At 45.5% G+C, this 21,793-nt stretch overlaps 1 protein-coding gene across 1 annotated transcript in view; it reads left to right on the forward strand.

The window, feature by feature from the left end:
- FN1 (fibronectin 1) overlaps nucleotides 1-16,858 on the forward strand; it is a 57,134-nt gene extending 40,276 nt beyond the window's left edge. Inside the window, exons 30-45 of the mRNA XM_035891950.1 lie at nucleotides 419-574; nucleotides 1,339-1,452; nucleotides 3,170-3,439; nucleotides 5,318-5,505; nucleotides 6,601-6,688; nucleotides 6,870-7,046; nucleotides 7,282-7,371; nucleotides 7,592-7,771; nucleotides 8,324-8,413; nucleotides 9,276-9,742; nucleotides 10,338-10,476; nucleotides 11,908-12,072; nucleotides 13,352-13,477; nucleotides 14,054-14,160; nucleotides 14,479-14,589; nucleotides 15,925-16,858. Of these exons, the coding sequence (XP_035747843.1) occupies nucleotides 419-574; nucleotides 1,339-1,452; nucleotides 3,170-3,439; nucleotides 5,318-5,505; nucleotides 6,601-6,688; nucleotides 6,870-7,046; nucleotides 7,282-7,371; nucleotides 7,592-7,771; nucleotides 8,324-8,413; nucleotides 9,276-9,742; nucleotides 10,338-10,476; nucleotides 11,908-12,072; nucleotides 13,352-13,477; nucleotides 14,054-14,160; nucleotides 14,479-14,589; nucleotides 15,925-15,954 (2,498 nt within the window). The 3' untranslated portion in view covers nucleotides 15,955-16,858. The remainder of the gene's footprint in view (nucleotides 1-418; nucleotides 575-1,338; nucleotides 1,453-3,169; nucleotides 3,440-5,317; nucleotides 5,506-6,600; nucleotides 6,689-6,869; nucleotides 7,047-7,281; nucleotides 7,372-7,591; nucleotides 7,772-8,323; nucleotides 8,414-9,275; nucleotides 9,743-10,337; nucleotides 10,477-11,907; nucleotides 12,073-13,351; nucleotides 13,478-14,053; nucleotides 14,161-14,478; nucleotides 14,590-15,924) is intronic.
- Nucleotides 16,859-21,793: the final 4,935 nt, after the last annotated feature.

The raw sequence follows: 21,793 nt of genomic DNA on the forward strand, positions 1-21,793 counted from the left end.
GGCAGAATGGAAATCCTGTTGGGCTCTCATGGGGTCACTGTTGGCTTAACTCTGGTACTTCTGGTGCACTGTCACATTATGCGATCCCAATGAGACCAGACTTTCTAACTCCAGGACTGTCGTCTCACTCCTGATCCGGATATAGCCTATTCCTACTCCTACTGTAGCTACAGATAAAGGCATTTAGTAGCCTTGAAAACTACAAAAATCTTCAACTAACATTGATATGAGGTCAGTCACCCACACATCATGGTCAAGGCATTTTGCTCTGGGACAGATAAATAGCAACATGTGGCTTCTATTCTAAACAGCACAGCCTAGAAAATTAAGAGCAGAATAAAATTCAGCTAGGAGGTAACAGCAGAGGGGAGGGTTTCTTGTACCAACGTGCTCAGAAAAAACTATTTTTGTTGCCCAGAAATAGACACACCATCCCAGATGCAAGTTACCGATGTCCAAGACAACAGTATCAGCATCAGATGGCTCCCTTCAACATCCCCAGTCACAGGGTATCGTGTGACAGCTGTCCCCAAGAAAGGACATGGGCCCACAAAAACTAAAAATGTCCCTGCAGGTAAGAGTACATGACATCCTTCACCAGATCTGTAAAGAATGCAAGACGAGACCACTATACTCAACACTATCAGGCACTATGCATATACTCGAAGCCAAACTTTCTCCTGCTTGTACCTTTTTTTACCATCCTGCTGACTTCAGTTGGGTCTCATCCAGGAGAAGCTAGAGCAATTTTTTTTCCCCAGAAGCTTCACATTTCTTTGACACCACTGTGCTGCTGTTCTTGGCAATCTCAGTGTCTCTGAAAGGCACCTGGATTTCAAAGAAATGCCATTGGCTTTTCTAGCATCCAGCAAAACTTCCTCTGAAATCCTTCTGCAGGTCACATAATATGGCCCTTGGTCATAGCGTGGACTCAGTCACATATGCTACAGGCTTGACCTCATTCCTATAGAGTCTGCCAAGTCAGTTCTCATGAACACAGTGGGTTTTGTGGGATCTGCAGAGATTAGCACTCAGGGATGCTTGTGATGCAGTTGGGTTAATGGTCAATCCTATCCCAGAAAGTGGTGAAAGCTGGTCTGCTCTTTTTTTTTTTTTTTTTTATTGTGCTAAGCTGCCTTTGAGCAGATACAAATAGCAGTTGCCTTGTCCTGCACTGCCAGACAGGCATAGTGCAAGCAAAAGGTAAACCTGTTTTGTCAATCCTATCTCATTTCAATGATGTATGGCTAATACAGGTCCTTCATTCAGGGCTGCTTAGAGGAATGCTCTGCAGCTCTGTGCAGTTGTAGATGGACTAATGTTGTTCTTTCCTGCCAGATCAAACACAAGTAACTATTGAAGGTCTGCAGCCCACAGTTGAGTATATGGTCAGTGTCTACGCTCAGAATCAGAACGGAGAGAGCCTCCCCTTGGTTGAGACAGCTGTCACCAGTATGTATTGCACTTCACGGTAACAAAACAAATGTTATCTATTGATGTCTGAATCTACCATGCAGTACCACATCCCCAGTGAAAGCAGGTGGCAGGTGCCTGGTCTCCAGGAGAATGTAAGGTGTTCTGCCCTGTGATAAGTACTGTGCAGCTAAATTGCAGATGCTGGCAAAAATGCAGTCCCTCTCCCTCAAATACTGGCAAAATGCAATTCCCCACACCATCAAAATGCTGTGCTTTTGATTTTCTTTCACTAAAGTTGCAAAATCTTTTTGGGTTTTGTTTGCCTTTAGCCAATCAGTGGAAAAAATGTGCAAAGATCTCCTTTCTGGAGCTAGGCGGCAAAGGTGATTACTGTTAAGGGACTGGACTTGGCTTGGGAGTACTTGCCCTGTGCAAGTGAGCAAAGGAAACCACATGAGTTATGAAGAACTTGGGATGAAGCACTGGGCAAAAGAAAGGACAGCTCAGCCCTCAAATTGCTGTATCTGCCTGTACAAAACAGCAGTACTGCTCTGGACACAAAGAGGAGGCAAGAGGGAACACGTAACTCAGAGGGATATATCTGATGTAAAGTGCCTTTTTTGAGGACACCTCTGGGGTAGGGATTTGCATGCACATTATTTCCGTGCTCAGGTTTGCATTCAAAACCACAGCTCAGCCCCAAATACTTACAGTATTGTGCTGAAAACAACTGGAGCTTCTCTGAAGCTTTGCAGCGGAAGAGAGTACCTTAATTTCAAGCCAACAAAAATTCCTGCACAAAAATCATCTTTGCCAACTAGAAAATGTAGAAAATTCAGGACTAATATAGCATGGCAAATTAAAATTTTAAATCTTTTAGAAAAAGCAAAATTTGGATCCAATATAAAAATTATATGCCAGATCCTCCATTTTGTGTAACAAATGGATGTAGCTCTGTGGTAGCCACATTAGACTGTGGAGCAAGGCTCACTTACCTTGCTGTCTAGCACTGGGCTCCCACCTTGCTAGGAAAATCTGATTAATTGGTCTCATTAGGAAGTGTGCGTAAGACCCAGTTGCACCTGTGGACATTCCATGTGCACTCAACACAAAGCTGAAAAGTTGGTTTCTAACTGATTTTGAAGTACAATACACTGAGTAATTCACTTTCTTGATGAGTGTGTTAATTGCATATTAATTTATGAAAGAAAATAGTGGGACTGATTCTCCTTGGACTGGTGCTTTGCACAGCAGTTTACAATAGTGAAAACCAAATGCAGAATGAATCTGAATTTACTGAGTCAGGTGGGTTGTCTGGCTGCCTTTAGCGCTAGGAACCAGTTACTGGCTCTGATGGTAGAAATGGGTCTTAAAATTCCCGTTTCTTTTTTTCTCTTACCACTTCAAGGTAACTTAATGCTGCTAGAGTTGCGTAAAAGGGGTTTCAGTGCTAAGGGGACTCAAATATAGGTAAGAGTTGGTGTCCTGGCTGCTTTGAAGGTAGTAACCCAAGTCATTTTTGTTTCAACGAAGCCAAGATTGCCTTCCTGCTGTCTGGCAAACTGCAAACTCTCAGCTTCAGCTCTGCACAAGTGTAAGCATCTGTGCAAGGTGCAGCACAGAGGAGAATCAAGTGCCCCCTCTCCCACGCAAGACCAAAAACTGCTTTGCATGTAATAGAAATGCTTTTTATTTTCCTCACCCTCAACCTGCTTTTTATCACATAACCTCTTACCGTTAATTTGCCTAACAGACATTGACCGCCCTAAAGGACTAACATTCACTGAGGTGGATGTTGATTCCATCAAAATTGCTTGGGAAAGCCCGCAGGGGCAAGTCACCAGGTACAGGGTGACCTACTCAAGCCCTGAGGATGGAATCCATGAGCTATTGCCGGCCCCAGGTGGCGAAGAAGACACTGCTGAGCTGCATGGCCTCAGGCCAGGTTCTGAGTACACTATCAATATCGTTGCCATATACGATGACATGGAGAGCCTGCCCCTCACTGGGACCCAGTCCACAGGTACACCTTTAACTACACCACCCAGCAGGCCACAGCAGCAGTGGCTTCTGCCCTGTTGGGTAAAGTGTGCTTCCATGCGCAACTGGTGCTCCATGGCTGGGGAAGCCCCAGGGGCAGCAAAGGGGATATGATTGCTCTTGAGAGATGGCTTAGTTGGTGCTGGGGAGCTGTCTGCTAGTGGAGGCAGCCTACGTACACATTAGGGAAGGCAGGGAATGCAGGGAAGATCAGCAGGATCGAAGGAGCAGATCCTAGAGGAAGGAGGGATGTTACCTTACAGCCTTCTCTCAGTCCTCACGTGGATCAGTAGTGTCTGGTCCCTAGTCACAGAGCCTAATTCATGGTGAATCACCCTATCACAGTGCTCTTCTCTTTAGGATATGGGGCACCTGCAAGCAGAGGCAGTTACCAACAACAGAGAGATTAGGGCAGCTTTTCACCCCCAGGGTCCTCACTATTGCATGGAGCAAAATATCAGCATGAAGGGCTAGGAGACTGCTTAACCCTCAGGTCTCACAGAGCTTCTAGATCCTTACTGCCCTTGAGGACTACAGCCCATTGTCCACACCCACACCCTGTGCTCACATCCCCTCCACAAGACAGAGGACATGCTCCATTCAGGAGAGTCCTTTATGTGCCACTTTGATCCAACTCCGTGTAGAATACGTTTAAAATTCCTTTGTGGAGAAGGAAGCTATTGCTTGAGATAAAATTACTTCCAGCAATATGGAATCCATTGCAAAGCTTCCATCATTACCAGACATGTCTTTATTACAAATGTAGCATCTTTGTAATAAAGGTCTCACATTCTTTTGTGGATGAAAAGTTGGCACTATAATTCCAGGGGTGTAACGAAGACAGTAGTTCCTAGTGTACAGATTGCTATACTAAACTGAAGCAAAGTGCCATAATGATTGAAACAGCTGGCTGACTACCTGCCAGAAATGCAAATATAGTAATTTTAAAACCCACTCTCTGTGATTTACCCTTTTTGGGCTGTTCAAAAGTGTAAAGTGTATTTGAAGTCATTCAAGACTTTCCATTGACTCTCATGGGCCTTAGACTGAGCTCTGAGCAAAGCAACAAGGGAGAATTCTTGTATTTCCACTCTATAGAATTAGAAAAATTCACAGCAACATGCTAATAGCAGGCACTATGGTAAAGTACATTTCTCCTCTGTTTACAGCCCAAGAATTACCAACAGTAAGGCAAGAAAATGTTTCAATGGATGCTCCTTTTTTATGCAAACATTTGTTTTTAAAAATATCAGATGTGTTAGCTCATGAACAGATTCTTGTGTGATGAGCCTTATGGCCACCTCTGCTTTTCCATTGCCTTGCTCTCTGTGTAGTAATTTACACTTGTGTAAGTGGCTGTAAAATGCTTCCCCTCTGCATTTGCAGTATTTTTATATCCTCTTTGCAATTCCCGAGCCTGCTTCCTACTTACTTTTGTAAGTCATCCATCGTATTTTAGAAATGAACAGAAATAGGCAAGTGAAGCAGGACTAAACTATTAGCTGTGTGATGAAAAGCAGAGACAGGCAGAAGAATTAAAACAGACTGGCCTGCTACAGATTTAAGCACCTCCCAAAGCCTCCACCTTTTATCACAGCAAGTGTTGTTACTTGTGTAACTTCAGGATTGAACCATCAAGTTCTCCTTATTTCTGCTGAAAAGTGTTACTGTAGATTTGAGAATCTCCTCCTGAATACCTTGTCCCCTTCCAGGGTGCTTTATGCCTGTGTTTGCAGAAGGCACACCACTTTTCCTGCCCATGTATTTCAGGCCTAAACCTGTCTCATGTTCAGGAGAGAATACTGTTTTATCCAAGACTGTCTTCTTTAAACTAACCATATGCCAATCTGGATTTTTTCAGCAATTCCACCTCCAACAAACCTGAAGTTTACTCAGGTAACTCCCACCAGTCTTACCATCAACTGGAATGCACCAAATGTTCGCCTCACTGGCTACAGAGTCAGAGTGAACCCCAAAGAAAAGACTGGTCCTATGAAAGAAATCAACCTTTCTCCGGACAGTACATCTGCTGTCGTGTCTGGATTAATGGTAACTTTTTTCTTTGTGTAATACAGACTGTGTTGTGGTAAGGAGATGTTAGGAGAACTTGAAGCAATTTCAAATTCCTGGGTCAGGAACCTCAGCTGGAGTAGATCATTACAGCTCTGAAGGGTCTGACTGTTTGAAGTCTGACTAGCCATCAGCTGTAACTACTCATTACCATTGTTTCTAAAAGGCAAGGAATTGGCCTGCTGAATCTGCATTCTTTCCCCTTCCTCATTTAGTGCAGAGAGACTGGATGCCTTAATCAAATGCAAATCATCAGGTTCACAATCAACAGTAACCCAGTAAAATGCTTTTACTCATCTTTCACAAAAGAGGTCAGATAAAGTGACCTAATGCAAAGGTTTTCAAGCTGTGATATGGGAGCCCTGGCAGTCTATCGCCTATTTTTAAGACATCTACCAAACATAAGTAAAAAATGCAAGTCTTTTGTTAGTAGGCTTAAATTTGCTATATAGCCATCTTCTCCACTGGAAACGTTCCAGGAGTTCCTGAACTGGAAGAGGCTGAAAATCGCTGCTTTTATGGTTCCTGCTATCTTAAAACCCTACTGATCTGTTTTTAAGGAGTTTTATGAATCATTTTCAAAAATGAGCCTTAAAAAACATTCAATTTAAGTGGACTCCTGGTCTGATGCAGTCAAGGATGAAAGACCATGCTGTAACTTCCATGATTCTCTTTTCTTCACAGCAAGAGCACCTTATCATAGCAAATGGCATCCATTAACCCCAGCACAACCAGGATGTAAATTAGGTTTTTCTGAAGAATTGGCTTTGAAGCACAGATTCCAAAATGAGGGATGACAAATAAGCTTCTTGCAGGGTTTCCTCTGCTCCTGTGCACATGTGTGCTACTACTATTATCAACAGCACTGTTTACCAAGGTCCATGTCTACTCTTTTATTACAGCTGGAACTAATTAGAACTATCCTGTTTGTCCTTCACTGATTTATTTTAAGCTTTCGTACTTCAGTAACTGGTGACCAAGAAATGTTACTCCACCAAACACTGAACGAGGGCAGGAATATTTCCCACTGTGCCAGGTCCTTCTCATAACATAGTATAACTTCGTCCATTCTAGGTAGCAACCAAGTATGAAGTGAGCGTGTATGCCCTGAAGGACTCTTTGACCAGCCGACCAGCCCAGGGGGTGGTCACCACTCTTGAAAGTAAGTAGTCATCCTCCAGAAACAACCAATTAGTACTGTGCTGGGTGCAGAGGCTGAGATCCTGCTCTGTGTCAAAAGTAGGGCTTTATACAAAGCTCCAGCAAAGGTCTTCACAAATGCTTAGCTGCTAAGATTCACAATCCCCACAGTACTGACAGGAGATGTTTTCCTTCTGGTGCAGATGTCAGTCCCCCTCGCAGAGCCCGTGTGACAGATGCCACTGAAACAACCATCACCATTACCTGGAGAACCAAGACTGAGACCATCACTGGCTTCCAAGTTGATGCTGTCCCCGCAAGTGGCCAGAACCCCATTCAAAGGACCATCAGCCCTGATGTTAGGACTTACACTATCACTGGTAAGCGAGGGGCTTTTGCAGGTGCAGGAGCTCCCAGGGTCATATCAGAAGGTACACTGGGTTCTTGTTTAGTAGCTGAATTTCCTTGATGAGAAAATAATATAGGAACAAAGCGTAAGAAAAAGCATCTGAATCATAAAGACCAGTTTCCAAGAAGTTGTTGAAAGATGTTCTGATGTCCCTTTTAGATGGCTTCCTCAGATTAGCTAACGTTTATGTTTCAACTTCATTTTAGGCTTGCAACCTGGCAATGACTACAAGATCTACCTTTACACTCTGAATGAGAATGCACGCAGTTCCCCAGTAGTGATTGATGCCTCCACTGGTAATGATCTTGCCTGACTTTTCTGCTCATGCTAACACATAGTAATCACATATGGTCATGCAGAAGTTGTCTATATCTGATCACATATAATATTTACTATGACTTACAGCCATAGGTTTTACTCCTATTCAGTTTTAGAAGGGTGTCAGAAGATGCAGTTCAGGTGAAGAGCATGATTGCCTTTACTGCGTTTGACTTGTTTCCTTTTGTTTTCACCTAGCTATCGATGCTCCTTCTAACCTGCGCTTCCTTACAACCACAAGCAACTCTCTCCTGGCTACCTGGCAGCCTCCACGAGCCAAGATCACGGGCTACATCATCAGATATGAGAAACCTGGCTCACCAGCCAAGGAGGTTCTGCCTCGCCCTCGGCCCGGCAGCACCGAGGCCACTATTACTGGTACCTGTCTCTGTTTTGTTTGAGAGCTCTTCACCTGAAACACTTGAATTTTAAGAGAGGGGGAAGGCCTAATTACAAAATGCGTTGATGGTCAACTAAGAGAAAGACAAAGTTTTGTTCCTTTGTTGTGGTTTCTAATGACAGACAGCAGTTTTGTAAACACACCTGTCCTACAAACACTATACACTTCTCTGATCAGATCAACCATCAGATATGAACAATCCACAGATGTTTGTTTCCACTGCCGCCACAACTGTCGTCCATTCCAGGAAAAAAACCCGTGACTCTGGCACCCCATCAGTCACACATTCTGAAGATTCATTACGTTTTGTGTCTGCAGCATCCATGATCCCAGCTGGCATGGTCAGACTTCAAACTCACTCTGAGCAGCAGGAGGCTGGGCCCATAACATCCTGAAAACCTCAGATCCAAAATATATGCCCATACTATAGCCATAGCCACCTCTCATTCTGCCTTAGGTCCCATGCATAATCATAAAAGAAAAACAACTTTTAAGCTTAAGATTACTTTATGTCCTTCCTCCCTCCCTAGGTTTGGAACCTGGAACTGAATACATCATTTACATTATTGCTGTGAAGAACAATCAAAAGAGTGAACCACTGGTTGGCAGAAAAAGGACAGGTAAAACAAAACTCTGGATTGTTGTGTGCCAACAGGAGATAATGTCTTCTGCTTGGGGAATACAATCTCAGGACTGAAATAATAACGTTATTTAAAATATCCTGTTCATGCCATTCAGTCACACCTTTTTTTGAGTCAAATAGGCTTTGTAAGGAACTTTTCCTTTCCAGGATGCAGGAGGTAAGATTACGAAGTTACATGAATCGCATTTAGCTGTGTTTGAACACCAAGAATAGAACAACACCCTTTGTCTTGATTCTTGCCTAGGTACCTAATTCATAATTAAATTAGGGTTAGCACTTACATTTCTGTCTAGCACATGATGGTATCAAAGGCAGAATCCATTAATTTGTTGCCTATTGCATTTCTCTTACTTTACACCCTCTTCAGCGTGAGATTGAGATGGCTGTAGCAAGCAAAATACCAGCTATATATCCAAATATGACAATGGTTTCTTATGGCACACCAGTGATTTTTCTTAAACTGATAACCTATGAGTATCTCTTGTAATCATTTCTTCTTCTCAATTTGAACAGTGGTAGCTTCTTTGGGTTGCAGTGTTCAAAACTGTTGCTCAGCTGTATGACAATTTCATACCAACACACTTCTTATGCCTATGTTTAGAAGATATACATATATTTATATACTATATAAATATATAGAGAGATAGAAATCACCTTCATAATCACAGTGAGGTCATAAAAAGTGTGTTGCATCTTGGGATGATTGCTAATCTTTGATGCTTAGAGCGGTGTAAGCATCTGCTCTAGCAGTTTAATTGTTGGCATTGTTAGCTGTTTAATTAATGGCATTGTTAATTTGCCACGCTTTGCTTTATGGCTTCTAACCTTTCTTTGGCTAGATGAGCTTCCCACGTTGATTACTGGACCACACCCCAACCAACCCGACATTCTCGATGTACCTTCCATTGACGAGAGGACCCCTTACCTCACAAACAATAGGTATGACAATGGAAATGGTATCCAACTTCCAGGCACCTCTGGGCATCCACAGACAATAGGACACCAGGGTCAACAAGTCTTCTTCGAGGAGCACGGCTACAGACGGCCTGTACCCACTACAGCAACTCCCCTTAGGCCAGGGTCAAGACGGCAACCACCAAATGTAGATGAAGCGATTGAAATCCCTGGGTACCAAGTGCCTATCATAGTTGAACCTTCATACCCACACTCCCGTGGGCCCAGGCGCAATGACACCACAGGTCAAGAAGCTCTTTCTCAGACAACCATCTCTTGGAGGCCATTGCTGGAGAGCTCTGAATACATCATCTCATGTCAGCCAGTCAGCCAGGATGAAGACACTCTGCAGGTAACTGAGCTGTCTTAGCACCCGAACAGTCTTAGTCTCACCTGTGGCAGCAGATGTCTCTTGGGAGTCCAGCCCTTTACTGTGTTAAGGGGGTGGCAGTCAGAATTGGCTTAAAGAGTCTTAACATATAGCTGAGAGCAGGATAAATGCCTCCTTCCTCTCCTTCATGGAGAAGGCTGCAGGATAAAACTGCTAAAACTGAAAACCCTTGAAATGCTGTCAGTAACAACATTTCACCAGGGAAGGGGGCACAGGGAGACAACTGGGAGGTTCAAAGACTGAGGTGCTGCTTCTCCAAGCTGAAGACTCCCGTAGCTCTTCTCCTTTGTCTCCCTTGGTTTCTGTTTCCCTGAAATGGCGGTAATAACACATTCCTCATGAACCAGAGGGATGTGTTATTACCAAGTCCAGAGTAGTCAAGTTTAACCTGGTATTGTTTGAAGTTCTCAGAATGTCTAAGGGGAATGGGCTGGCTCCATTCTAGTATAGAGCATAGAAGTCAACCTAAACACCCTGTCTTTCCTACGAGTAGGGTGACACCTAGAGAGTAATCACTTTTACCTTTCTGGTGACATGGCATTGCCTCTTATTGCAGTTCAGGGTTCCTGGAACTTCCTCCAGTGCTACGCTCACTGGCCTTACAAGAGGGGCCACCTACAACATCATAGTGGAAGCCCTGAAAGATCACCGGAGACAAAAGGTGCTGGAGGAGGTGGTCACAGTTGGCAATACCGGTAAGTAAAGGCTTTATGGAGTCTAGGTGAACCTACACTGTTCCTGCCTCAGTTCCCATACTCAAGGCAACCTACCTGGTGCCCAGACTTGAGAACAGTTCAGAAAGGAAACCCCTCCAGACATGAAGAGTTTATAGCAGGGCACTGGGACAAGTGATTTGTGAAGGCCACTAGTTTGGGATAACTGACACACTGACTAGAGCTATTCTGATCTGTTGTCTAATCACAAAGAATGTGGTTTGAGGCTCCATACACTCTTCTAGGGTTGGTGCCCAAGAGAGAGCAAGAGATCTGGTATCTGCTACTCTCAGATGAAGTTGGGGTCATGCTGGTGTTGCAGATTCCTGCCCAGCAGTGAAGCTCTGCTGTCACAATAACACATCATGCTTATGGGCAGGTGCCAGTGGCCAGCTTAACTGCTCTGTCAGTCACTTGCCACTGCTTCTGTGTTGGTTATCTAGCAGCAGCACTAGACCATCCTGAAGGTAGGGCAGCAGGGCAGGGTGCCTGCAAGAGATGCTGATCAAGCATAAACATACAGCACTTAGAAGCCATGTGACCAACCACAAGTACTTGTGGTCACAGACAGCAGTTGCCACAGCTGGAAAGCCCAGAGCCCACACACACCCTGTGGGACCTGGGTCGTGGTTTTATCAGCACAGGGGTTGGGTGAACAACTCTTTTTCTCTCCCTCCATCTCCTCCAGAAGAGGAGGGCAGGATGGTAGAAGGGGAAATGGAAGAGTTAAGGATTTACGTTGTCCACCCATTATGCTTCTCCATGCAGCCCCCTACTACTCCCACTTCCCTGGGAAATAAGGCTGTTTCTCCCCTTCCAGCACCTGAATTGCCTTCTGTCCATCACAGACTGAATTGAGAGCATTAACTCTTGACCCCGATCATCACACACTAAACTGGTGGTTGTAAAGCACCCACATCTGAATCAAAGCACACACCTAAGGTGGATATCTGTATACGACAGCATGGCTATACGGTCTGCTCTCCTCCTTCCATCCCCCTGAAGTGCCCCCAAAAAAGTGCACATGCAGCTACGGACCTCCTGCTGTTCTCCAGCATCTCTCAGCACGTTTCTCTTAAAAACAGGATGTCAGGTTGTTGCTCTCCAGCAGTAAATGCAGAAACTCACACTTGCTTGAAACTTGGCAAATCAAAATGAAAATAGCCTTCCTGACAGGTTTTTTTATCATTCAACTGCTCTGACACATGCAAATGGAAAATAAATCACAGGGAGTCTGGACTGCTGACAGAGCCATCAAGTATATGCCCATGAGGTAGCTCCATTACTGCCAGGATATTGTAAAAAAAAAAAAAAAAAAAAAAAAAGCACATATTCAGTGAAAATCATTCTGTCTTTCAGTAGTTCCTATTACTGTGTGTGATGCCTGTTCCTTTTTTTTTTGTTTCGTTCCAGTGTCTGAAGGACTAAACCAGCCATCTGACGATACCTGCTTTGATACTTACACTGGCTCCTTCTATTCCATTGGCGAGGAATGGGAGCGGTTATCTGAAACTGGCTTTAAACTCTGGTGCCAGTGTTTAGGCTTTGGCAGCGGTCATTTCAGATGCGATTCCTCTAGTGAGTAGCTTGCTTTTGACCATCCCTGTCTCTAAACTCCCTGAGCACTAACGGCATGTTTGACAGAACCAACCTGATCCAAACATGATGCAAATGAATGCAGGCTCTCAAGTTTTTAAACCAAATCGGTGTTTTGCATCATGAGTATTGATGGGAAACTTCCGTTACTTCTGAGCTGCGCAGCTTATCTAGTACTGTCATTCACTGCATCAGCAACAATTGGTACTGTATTGATATGTAATGACTTTTTCACCTAAGTAAGTTAAATGTTTGTTTTATTTTCCCTACCCTTGCCAGGCATGTCCAGGTAATGCGTAAAAAGTGGGACAGACAAGATTCCTAAATGATAGTATCTGAATAGCTATTTAAGAAGATGACTTTGAGTATTAAATTATGGTTGAATCTTCATCTCCTAATTGCATAAACATTGCAGTGGGCCAGACAGAACTTGTGTGGATTTCAGTCATATTACAGCAAGTACTGAGTCTGTTTTGCATTACAGACAGCCTTTGCAAAGCATCTTGTGGAACGAGTTTTCTCATTTTCTCAGCTGCTCTTGGAAGTTGTGTCAAGCGGGCAACACCTCTGCCGGGGCACTAAGTTTTATTCTTTGCAGGGCTGTGGTTTACATAGAAGAGTATCAAACTTCATGTCAGGGGGTGGAACAGAAGTCTGTGATTGAGTGGTTTAACACAACACATATCCAACTAATTTAAATCATGCTTTTCAATTGCAGAGTAAGCTAAGCAAAGAGGGTATTCCTGCAATTTACATAAACTCAGAGGAGCAACTGCAGGGAAGATACTCATTTTACAAGATTAATATTTATATTTCATCATTTCATACACATGGTTTACCCATTGTGTTTTGCAGTCTCTGTGATACAGTTTTACTGGGTATTTTCTCAAAAAGGAGCATTTAAAATACTTTTCTCTCCCTTTCAGCCCCACATCTATTAAATTCCCTTTAATTTTGTCTCTCCTCCTATTAGCCAACCCTCCTCCCCCTCCCCAATCTTTGTCACATCCTACTTGCTCTTTTCCTAAGAGCCTCTAGCCATTTCCCACAGCTGTAACAGTCCTCACCAGTCAAAAGCTGCAGGAGCTGAGCCCATTTCCAGTGGGAAGCCGTTTCCTCCTTGGGACTTACATGAGCTGGAAGGATTCTTTCTCCTGCCCCCATCTCGGTTCCTGAGACACCACCAAGCTGTTCAGCACCCGCTATGCCACTGCAGCATGGGGGGTAACTCCTGCTTCTCTTGTTCCTCTGCCTTCTCCAGAGTGGTGCCACGATAATGGTGTAAACTACAAGATAGGGGAGAAATGGGACCGGCAGGGGGAGAATGGCCAGATGATGAGCTGCACCTGCCTTGGAAATGGAAAAGGAGAATTTAAGTGTGAACCTCGTAAGTCTCCTTCTGATGTTAATTTAATTGAGCTTCCATTCAGGAATTTTCAGTATCTGAGGGCTGTTTCCATTAAGGTCCTGCCATGGGGGCAGGCAGAGTATCAGTATGTGACAGATTGAATCTGTTCTCATGAGAGCTGAAGGCATAAAACTCACATTCCCAAGCTTGAAAAGAAAACCCACTTCTGTTAGTTAAGGTCGCAGCACACTCAGCATCTGTCTGCCTTTGGCCCTGGAGCCACACAAGAGGGACACGTTGCTGCACTAAGTGGTGTAAATTACCCTAATCAGTAACACAGGACTCTTCTGCAGGGCCTGTCCCCTGAAGATCCTCTAGACTTCACCTTATGAATTAAACTGCATTGCTCTTGTCAGGCAAATACCCTCGTGATCTAGTTTAAAGTGTCTGGAGAGCTATAAAAATGACTGATGTTCCCCCTGCCAGCCAGTGAGCCTCTGGCCAAAGAGGGAGAGCACAGGGGCCAGAGGCTCCTGTTCTGATCACCAAGCTGCTCTGAGAATGCTTAAAGCCAAGCACAGGCCATGCAACTGAGCTCTGCCTGTCGCCCCACAGATGAGACCACGTGCTACGATGATGGGAAAATGTACCAAGTTGGCGAGCAGTGGCAGAAGGAGTACTTTGGGGCCATCTGCTCCTGTACTTGCTATGGAGGACAGCAGGTAAGCAGGAGGGACTTGGCATGCTGAACACAGGGAATGAGGAGAGGAGGCTGTGCTGGAGCGCAGTCCTAAGACTGCTGGGTTCCAGGTCAGATGGTATCTAATGCCTGGCCAAAACCAGACCCATGTAAGAAGAAAAATAATTGGTAGGAGAGCGTAAGTACTTGCAGGGACTTGGAGTCAGGGCCTGCATGGTATAAAGTGGGAGGGACCTCGCTGGTGGTGGTGGAGCTGTACCCACACGCGTGAATACTGGCAGCTCCTTGGCCATCCACAGCATGGTCTGACCAGCATACGTGCTTTCTGTTTCTTCTCTAGGGCTGGCGTTGTGACAACTGCCGCAGACCCAGCGTGGAGGTGGCCCCCGAAGGTTCTGCTGGCCATACCTACACACAGTTTACACAGAGATACCACCAGGCCACAAACACCGTGAGTACACTTTCCTTCTCTGCCCTCCCTTACTGCGAGTCTGGTCTATGGCACAGATACGTGGGGTCTGCACAGGGCTCGAGGGGTAAGAGCAGTGTGTAGCTTTCTGCGCAGTCACAAGTGCACGACAGCCACTGCTCTGGCAAACCATCGCTCTGCACAGCACAGCACGTACGCTTGAGCTCACACTTCCACACACAGCATTCAGTGCCACGCTCACGTCAGCGGGACTTCTTGTTCACTAGCGCTGGGACGCGCCTGCATGCTCTGGCTGAGGCAGTAGTGCATGTAGTGATTTCCTAGTCTTTACCTGCTGCTGTGAACCAGCTGTGTGCTTTGTGCTGAGTAAGCTGAATGGCTACATGGGCTGGCAACACTTCCCAGCCTAACCCACAGCACAGAACTGTCCGTCCATACAGGACAGAGCGCTAACTAATTTCTTTCCCTCCTGACAGAACGTCAACTGCCCAATTGAGTGTTTCATGCCCCTAGATGTACAGGCAGACACACAACATCCACGGGGAAAGTAACATCCAGCAAGACTTCTTGCAGCAATGGCAACAAACAAACCAAAGTATAAATACCTATCTGCCACGCTTACCATCCAAACTGGAGTGATGCTAGCAAAACTGCATCTTCTGAGAATGGCCCTCTGCTCTGGAGCCATTTTCCCAGCTTAAGCTCAACTCACAGCTTCTCCAAGCGCCCCTCTTGGAGTGTTTCAGACTTTTCTCATGATAGCAATCATCTTGTTTTTGCTCAAAGTGTTGAATACCAGTCAGTATTTTCCAATTTAAAGAAAAAAGGGGGGAGATGCTAAATCACAACTTGGTGGGGAATCAGAATACTAAGGGGGAGGGAGAGTGTAGAAATTCAAGGTTCCCAAGCTATGCAAAGAACATTGGAGTACAACATTACTGGTTTAGCAATAGGAAAGTCCACCAAACACTTCTGCTTTCACATAAGCGTGCAGCAAGCAATAAGATAGGAACAGCAAATCCAATCACTGTGATATTTAAAATATGCACAGTCCTAATTCTTTCTCCATGATCCTAGTATTTTTCTAGCTGTATCTTTATATCTCATACTGTTATTTATCAGTTTTGTTCCCCTGACCTTCAAGTGTTTTTATATGGGAATAAAATGTATTGAAGACACTTAGTATGCAGTTGACAAAGAGGAATTTGGTGTAATTATGATCAGTGATTATTTTTATACTGTAAGTGCCAAAGCTTTACTACTGTGGAAAAAGAAAAAAAAACAACTCTTTTAATAAAAAGATTTACAAACCAGACACGTAGTTTAAGTGATTCTCTCTGCTACCATGGAATCTAGGATGAAGATTATTATTCTGAGCTGGAGTAACATTGCCTTGAAACAAGATGGAACAAACACCTCAAGGAAGCATGAAGTAAACCTCAAGAGAATCTTTGTAGAGCAGTTTGTTAATTAAGACTTCCAGCTGCACCCCCTGCCCCAGTAGAGCGCAGAGACACTCTGAGTATGTATGCTGTGCTGCAGGAGGCAGAGGCTTGCTTTGTGGGAATAGGTGGAGGAGAGAGAACGGGGGCGGGAAAGGAAAATATTCCCTGCTTTGGACATGAACTGAGGCAGAGATGGTCCTCAATCTGGCCAGACACTTAAACACCTAGAATCAAACATGCTCTCAAGTTTTTGAGTTGCCAAAACCAGCCAGGCCATCCACACACCTTTGAAGTTGGATGTGTTCAAAGCTGACCTGTGCTTGGCCCCAGGGACTCCCCCACAGGTCCAAAGGGATGCTGGATTTCCAAGACCCTGCTCCATGCCTTGCCCCTGGGGAAGACCACAGTTCACCCCTCTTTGCTGTGGAGGGTAACTTCCCTGTGACCATCTAAAGGGTTTATAGAGGGGCTGTCACACTCTTCTGTCAACTCTCAGCTATTCCATCCCCATTTGCAACCTGGTAAATTCAAGTAACAAAATCTGGGACTGAGGTTGTTTAGGTGCCAGTGCCCATGCCCTCAGGCACTGCTGCAACAGTATCAGAGAAATCCTTCCCTTACCTCTGCAGAAAGCCTCTCAAAACCAGAGGGGGTCAGACAACACCTCAGTCTCTGACTGTGTGTTACAGGCAAAGACTGCTTTCATGCCTACTGCGCTTCTGCCTTGGGGGGGTGGTAAATGAAATTCTCCTCAAAACCTTTTTAAAAACAGCCCACCTTGATTACAATGAACAAAGTTACCAATAAGTCCCTTTAGCTTGCACTGCCAACGCTGCAAAACCCGGTACAGCATTCGCAAATAGAGAACATGGAAGGTTCTGTCACGATTCCTCAGGCCGCATTCCTCTCTTGGCTACAAAAGCACTGTATTACTGAAGTCAATGGATTTCTCTGGATTGAATAAAGCATAGCATGAAAATAGAATTTGGCTTCTTGACATGAGAAACACACAAGGCAGTTGCTTTCACAGATTGCTATCTATAGAGCAACCAAAACATTTCCAAATAGTAAAATGATTGCAACAGAAATCGGTTCTATCCCACCAATGTTCAAGAGCCAAATGACTATCTATAATACATGAGAACTAAAAACGGCATACAGACAGACACAGGAAAAAATACTTTTCTTTTAAACTAGGTTTCTATTAATTTGCCCTTCCCAAGTGAGGGTTAGATATTTTGGACCAGAGACCAATTGCAAAGATCCCTCCTTAGTCACTTTGCCACCAAGTAATTCACCTCACAGACACACAGGGACTGCCCAGATGAACAGGAGTCATGGTCCTCCAATCTCCTTGCTCTAATGTCCCATCCCTTGTAACAGCAACACCTCCCCCTCCTCGCAGTGAGCACTGCAGGATAAAATGACTCAGGCAAACGCATTTGCCTAAGCTCTCTGTCGAGGTTTGTCCGTGCCTTCAAACATGAGCATTTACATTGCTGACAATTTCTGTTTAACGTTTACTAGGGTAAGGCTGGGTACTTTGTCACCCAGCTAAAGCTTTTATTTTCAGTTACATCTGAAAACCACTAGCAGAGCGCGGCACAGAGGCAGTAGAAACTTGTGAGATCTAAAGTAGCAACCACACAGCTCTCCTTCTAGAAACAATCAGCGACAAGAGGAACCAAGGTTTGTGAAGGCTCCCGCGCTTCACCCAGGCCATAGTGCATAATGTGGCGAGAGAACAGCTGCCAGACCTTAAACACAGGCTCCATTTATATACATGGTCCCCCTGAGCGCTAAGGTCAACTGATGAGTTCCGACCCAAGTTACCGTCATGGCAGGGGCAGCTGCCCCTGTTAGCAGGGAGCTTTCAGACATCCTGGGCTCCCAAACAGGGCGCTCACAGCTACACCAAGCCCAGTGGCATTTAAGCTGTTCTTTTCCAGAAGAAAACATTTGCATTTGTCCTCTCGGCTAACACAGAGCTTTGGTTAGAGCACAGGAACAACCTGAGTCAGGACTCTATTCCAGCAAGGAAGGCAGTGGCTGAAGGGGGGGGGGGGGGGGGGGGGAAAAAAAAAATTCCTCACTGCCCTCCGTTCACTTCCATGCTTTTGGGAACTGTTCTCGTTCTGCCAGCGCAGGACCTGCCAGGGGCAAGGTGCCATATGGTGATGGTGCAAAACAGCCTGTCAGCAGCCTGCTCTTCAAAAAGCATCAACTGAGGGGAGCAGACCTATCCCCCCCGTGAGGAGAGACGTGCCCTTTCCTATGGGAAACAGATACTAAGCAAAGCCATGCTTTTAATCATTGTAAATATCAAAGGGAGAAGCAATTAATTCAGCTAGCAGGAGACCAGCATGCCTCATAAGGAACCCTTACGGACCAACACAGCCCTTTCTCACAGAGAACCACTTATCTGGCCTGCTGCGGCAGGGGAAGACTCACAGCTCTTCAAGCCCAGTCCTCAGCAGGGACTTGCTACCAGCAAGGACTGGATCCCCCTTCAGGGCATCTCTCAGCAGCTTAAAACCAGCAGCTCCTGACCTGGCCTCACAGAACAGCGGTTGGAGCCATTGTTTCCAGACCCGCATACTCCTTCCAGAAGGAAATCTGTCGCTCTGTGCTTGGAACAGGAGCCAGTCAAGCGCCAGGCTTCAGACACTGCAAATTTCCTTCAAGGGGAAGGCTTCAGGCTAGTTGATATTGTCACTGCAGCCCAGGTGACAAGCCACCCCGACAGGCATTCCTATGAGGTCACCTCACACCTGGAACTAGACCAGAGTTTTTTACCAGCCAGTGAGGCCAGGTAGTCAGGGACACTTGCTTGGGACACTGGACACCTAGGTGCCTTTCCCCAGTTCAGTATGACTCCTGTACGTCCTTTAACCTTACCATAGGCACAGCAGGAAGCACAAGCATCCCTCTATAGATGCCTTGAGATGATGTGTACACAGAGAACTGCAGGTTACCAAGCACAAGATACCACCTCCGAAGCACAAGATACCACCTCCGTTACACATTTACTAACATCTCATGCAGAAATCTCACCTGGAAGATTAGTACCCATTAACTTCCATCAGCAGATTAAACAGTGCCCCAAGGACAGCAAACAAAGGGTAAGTGATAAGCAGGAATACAGGAGAAAGGGAGCTGCCAGATGCCTATTGCCAGCCTCTATTTTAGATGACACTTTAGAAGATGCAGGTAAAGAATGGGCTAGCAGATTCCCGAGAGAACCTCATGGCATGGTATGTACCAGCTACTATACTGTAGTGGTCTAAACCACACAACGGAAAAGACATGTAAGGAATAGAAAAACAGCAGAAGAAAGAGTCCAAAACGCAATGTTTGAAGTATAAGCTAATAAAAACAGGGAAGACTCCAAACACTGATACCCCAGGAGAAGCAACGGCGCAGAAAGCAGTCAGATGGGCCAGGGCTGGGGTTAGCACAGCCAACAGGCGAGCCATTAAGCAATGCACCATTTTTAATTTGGACTACTGTCTTAATCTGGACTCAAAAACTAGAGTTCTCTCTACCCTGTCCTGCCTAATCCAGCCACTTGGAAATAATCCACGGTGGAGATCAGAAAAGAAAAAATAACCCACTGTGGCGATCAGGACACAGAGGAGACTGCTCCTTTTCAGGCCAGAGCAAGGGCAGCACTGGGCACACAGAACTCCTGGGCAGCGGCCAGGGCCTAAGACACAAGGAGTGCAAGGGGAGCACATGTACACAGAGCAGATGGAATGAATGCATCAAGGTAAAACCAACGTGTGGAGTATGATCTCTTAAACAACTCGCATCCTCCAGGAAGTATCTGTGCCTTGCTCAGTTCAAACCAGTCTGCATCGAACGGGCAGTCAAGTAAAATAAAATGTGTGCCCTCGGTGACGGCAAGTCAGCAGCAGAGCCAGGAACACAACCTGGATTTCCCCTCTTCCAGGTCCGTCTCCTGCCTACGTGCCCCTGCTATTGCTGGGGCAAGAGGAACACATGCAGACTTTCTGCTCTCTACCAGCTGAGATCAGAGCCGCGACAGAAGTGTTTATTACAAAACTGTGGACTGTTCCTTGCCAAAACTGAGGAGATTTTATAAAATAGAAAAATCTGTCGCTCTGTGCTTGGAACAGGAGCCAGTCAAGCGCCAGGCTTCAGACACTGCAAATTTCCTTCAAGGGGAAGGCTTCAGGCTAGTTGATATTGTCACTGCAGCCCAGGTGACAAGCCACCCCGACAGGCATTCCTATGAGGTCACCTCACACCTGAAACTAGACCAGAGTTTTTTACCAGCCAGTGAGGCCAGGTAGTCAGGGACACTTGCTTGGGACACTGGACACCTAGGTGCCTTTCCCCAGTTCAGTATGACTCCTGTACGTCCTTTAACCTTACCATAGGCACAGCAGGAAGCACAAGCATCCCTCTATAGATGCCTTGAGATGATGTGTACACAGAGAACTGCAGGTTATGAAGCACAAGATACCACCTCCGTTACACATTTACTAACATCTCATGCAGAAATCTCACCTGGAAGATTAGTACCCATTAACTTCCATCAGCAGATTAAACAGTGCCCCAAGGACAGCAAACAAAGGGTAAGTGATAAGCAGGAATACAGGAGAAAGGGAGCTGCCAGATGCCTATTGCCAGCCTAACATCTCATGCAGAAATCTCACCTGGAAGATTAGTACCCATTAACTTCCATCAGCAGATTAAACAGTGCCCCAAGGACAGCAAACAAAGGGTAAGTGATAAGCAGGAATACAGGAGAAAGGGAGCTGCCAGATGCCTATTGCCAGCCTCTATTTTAGATGACACTTTAGAAGATGCAGGTAAAGAATGGGCTAGCAGATTCCCGAGAGAACCTCATGGCATGGTATGTACCAGCTACTATACTGTAGTGGTCTAAACCACACAACGGAAAAGACATGTAAGGAATAGAAAAACAGCAGAAGAAAGAGTCCAAAACGCAATGTTTGAAGTATAAGCTAATAAAAACAGGGAAGACTCCAAACACTGATACCCCAGGAGAAGCAACGGCGCAGAAAGCAGTCAGATGGGCCAGGGCTGGGGTTAGCACAGCCAACAGGCGAGCCATTAAGCAATGCACCATTTTTAATTTGGACTACTGTCTTAATCTGGACTCAAAAACTAGAGTTCTCTCTACCCTGTCCTGCCTAATCCAGCCACTTGGAAATAATCCACGGTGGAGATCAGAAAAGAAAAAATAACCCACTGTGGCGATCAGGACACAGAGGAGACTGCTCCTTTTCAGGCCAGAGCAAGGGCAGCACTGGGCACACAGAACTCCTGGGCAGCGGCCAGGGCCTAAGACACAAGGAGTGCAAGGGGAGCACATGTACACAGAGCAGATGGAATGAATGCATCAAGGTAAAACCAACGTGTGGAGTATGATCTCTTAAACAACTCGCATCCTCCAGGAAGTATCTGTGCCTTGCTCAGTTCAAACCAGTCTGCATCGAACGGGCAGTCAAGTAAAATAAAATGTGTGCCCTCGGTGACGGCAAGTCAGCAGCAGAGCCAGGAACACAACCTGGATTTCCCCTCTTCCAGGTCCGTCTCCTGCCTACGTGCCCCTGCTATTGCTGGGGCAAGAGGAACACATGCAGACTTTCTGCTCTCTACCAGCTGAGATCAGAGCCGCGACAGAAGTGTTTATTGCAAAACTGTGGACTGTTCCTTGCCAAAACTGAGGAGATTTTATAAAATAGAACCAAAAAAAATCCCTTTGAAATGGTCACAGTGATTGCCAG

This window comes from Egretta garzetta, unplaced genomic scaffold (assembly GCF_000687185.1).
Source record: "Egretta garzetta isolate BGI_Z169 unplaced genomic scaffold, ASM68718v1 scaffold230, whole genome shotgun sequence".
Lineage (NCBI taxonomy): Eukaryota > Metazoa > Chordata > Aves > Pelecaniformes > Ardeidae > Egretta > Egretta garzetta.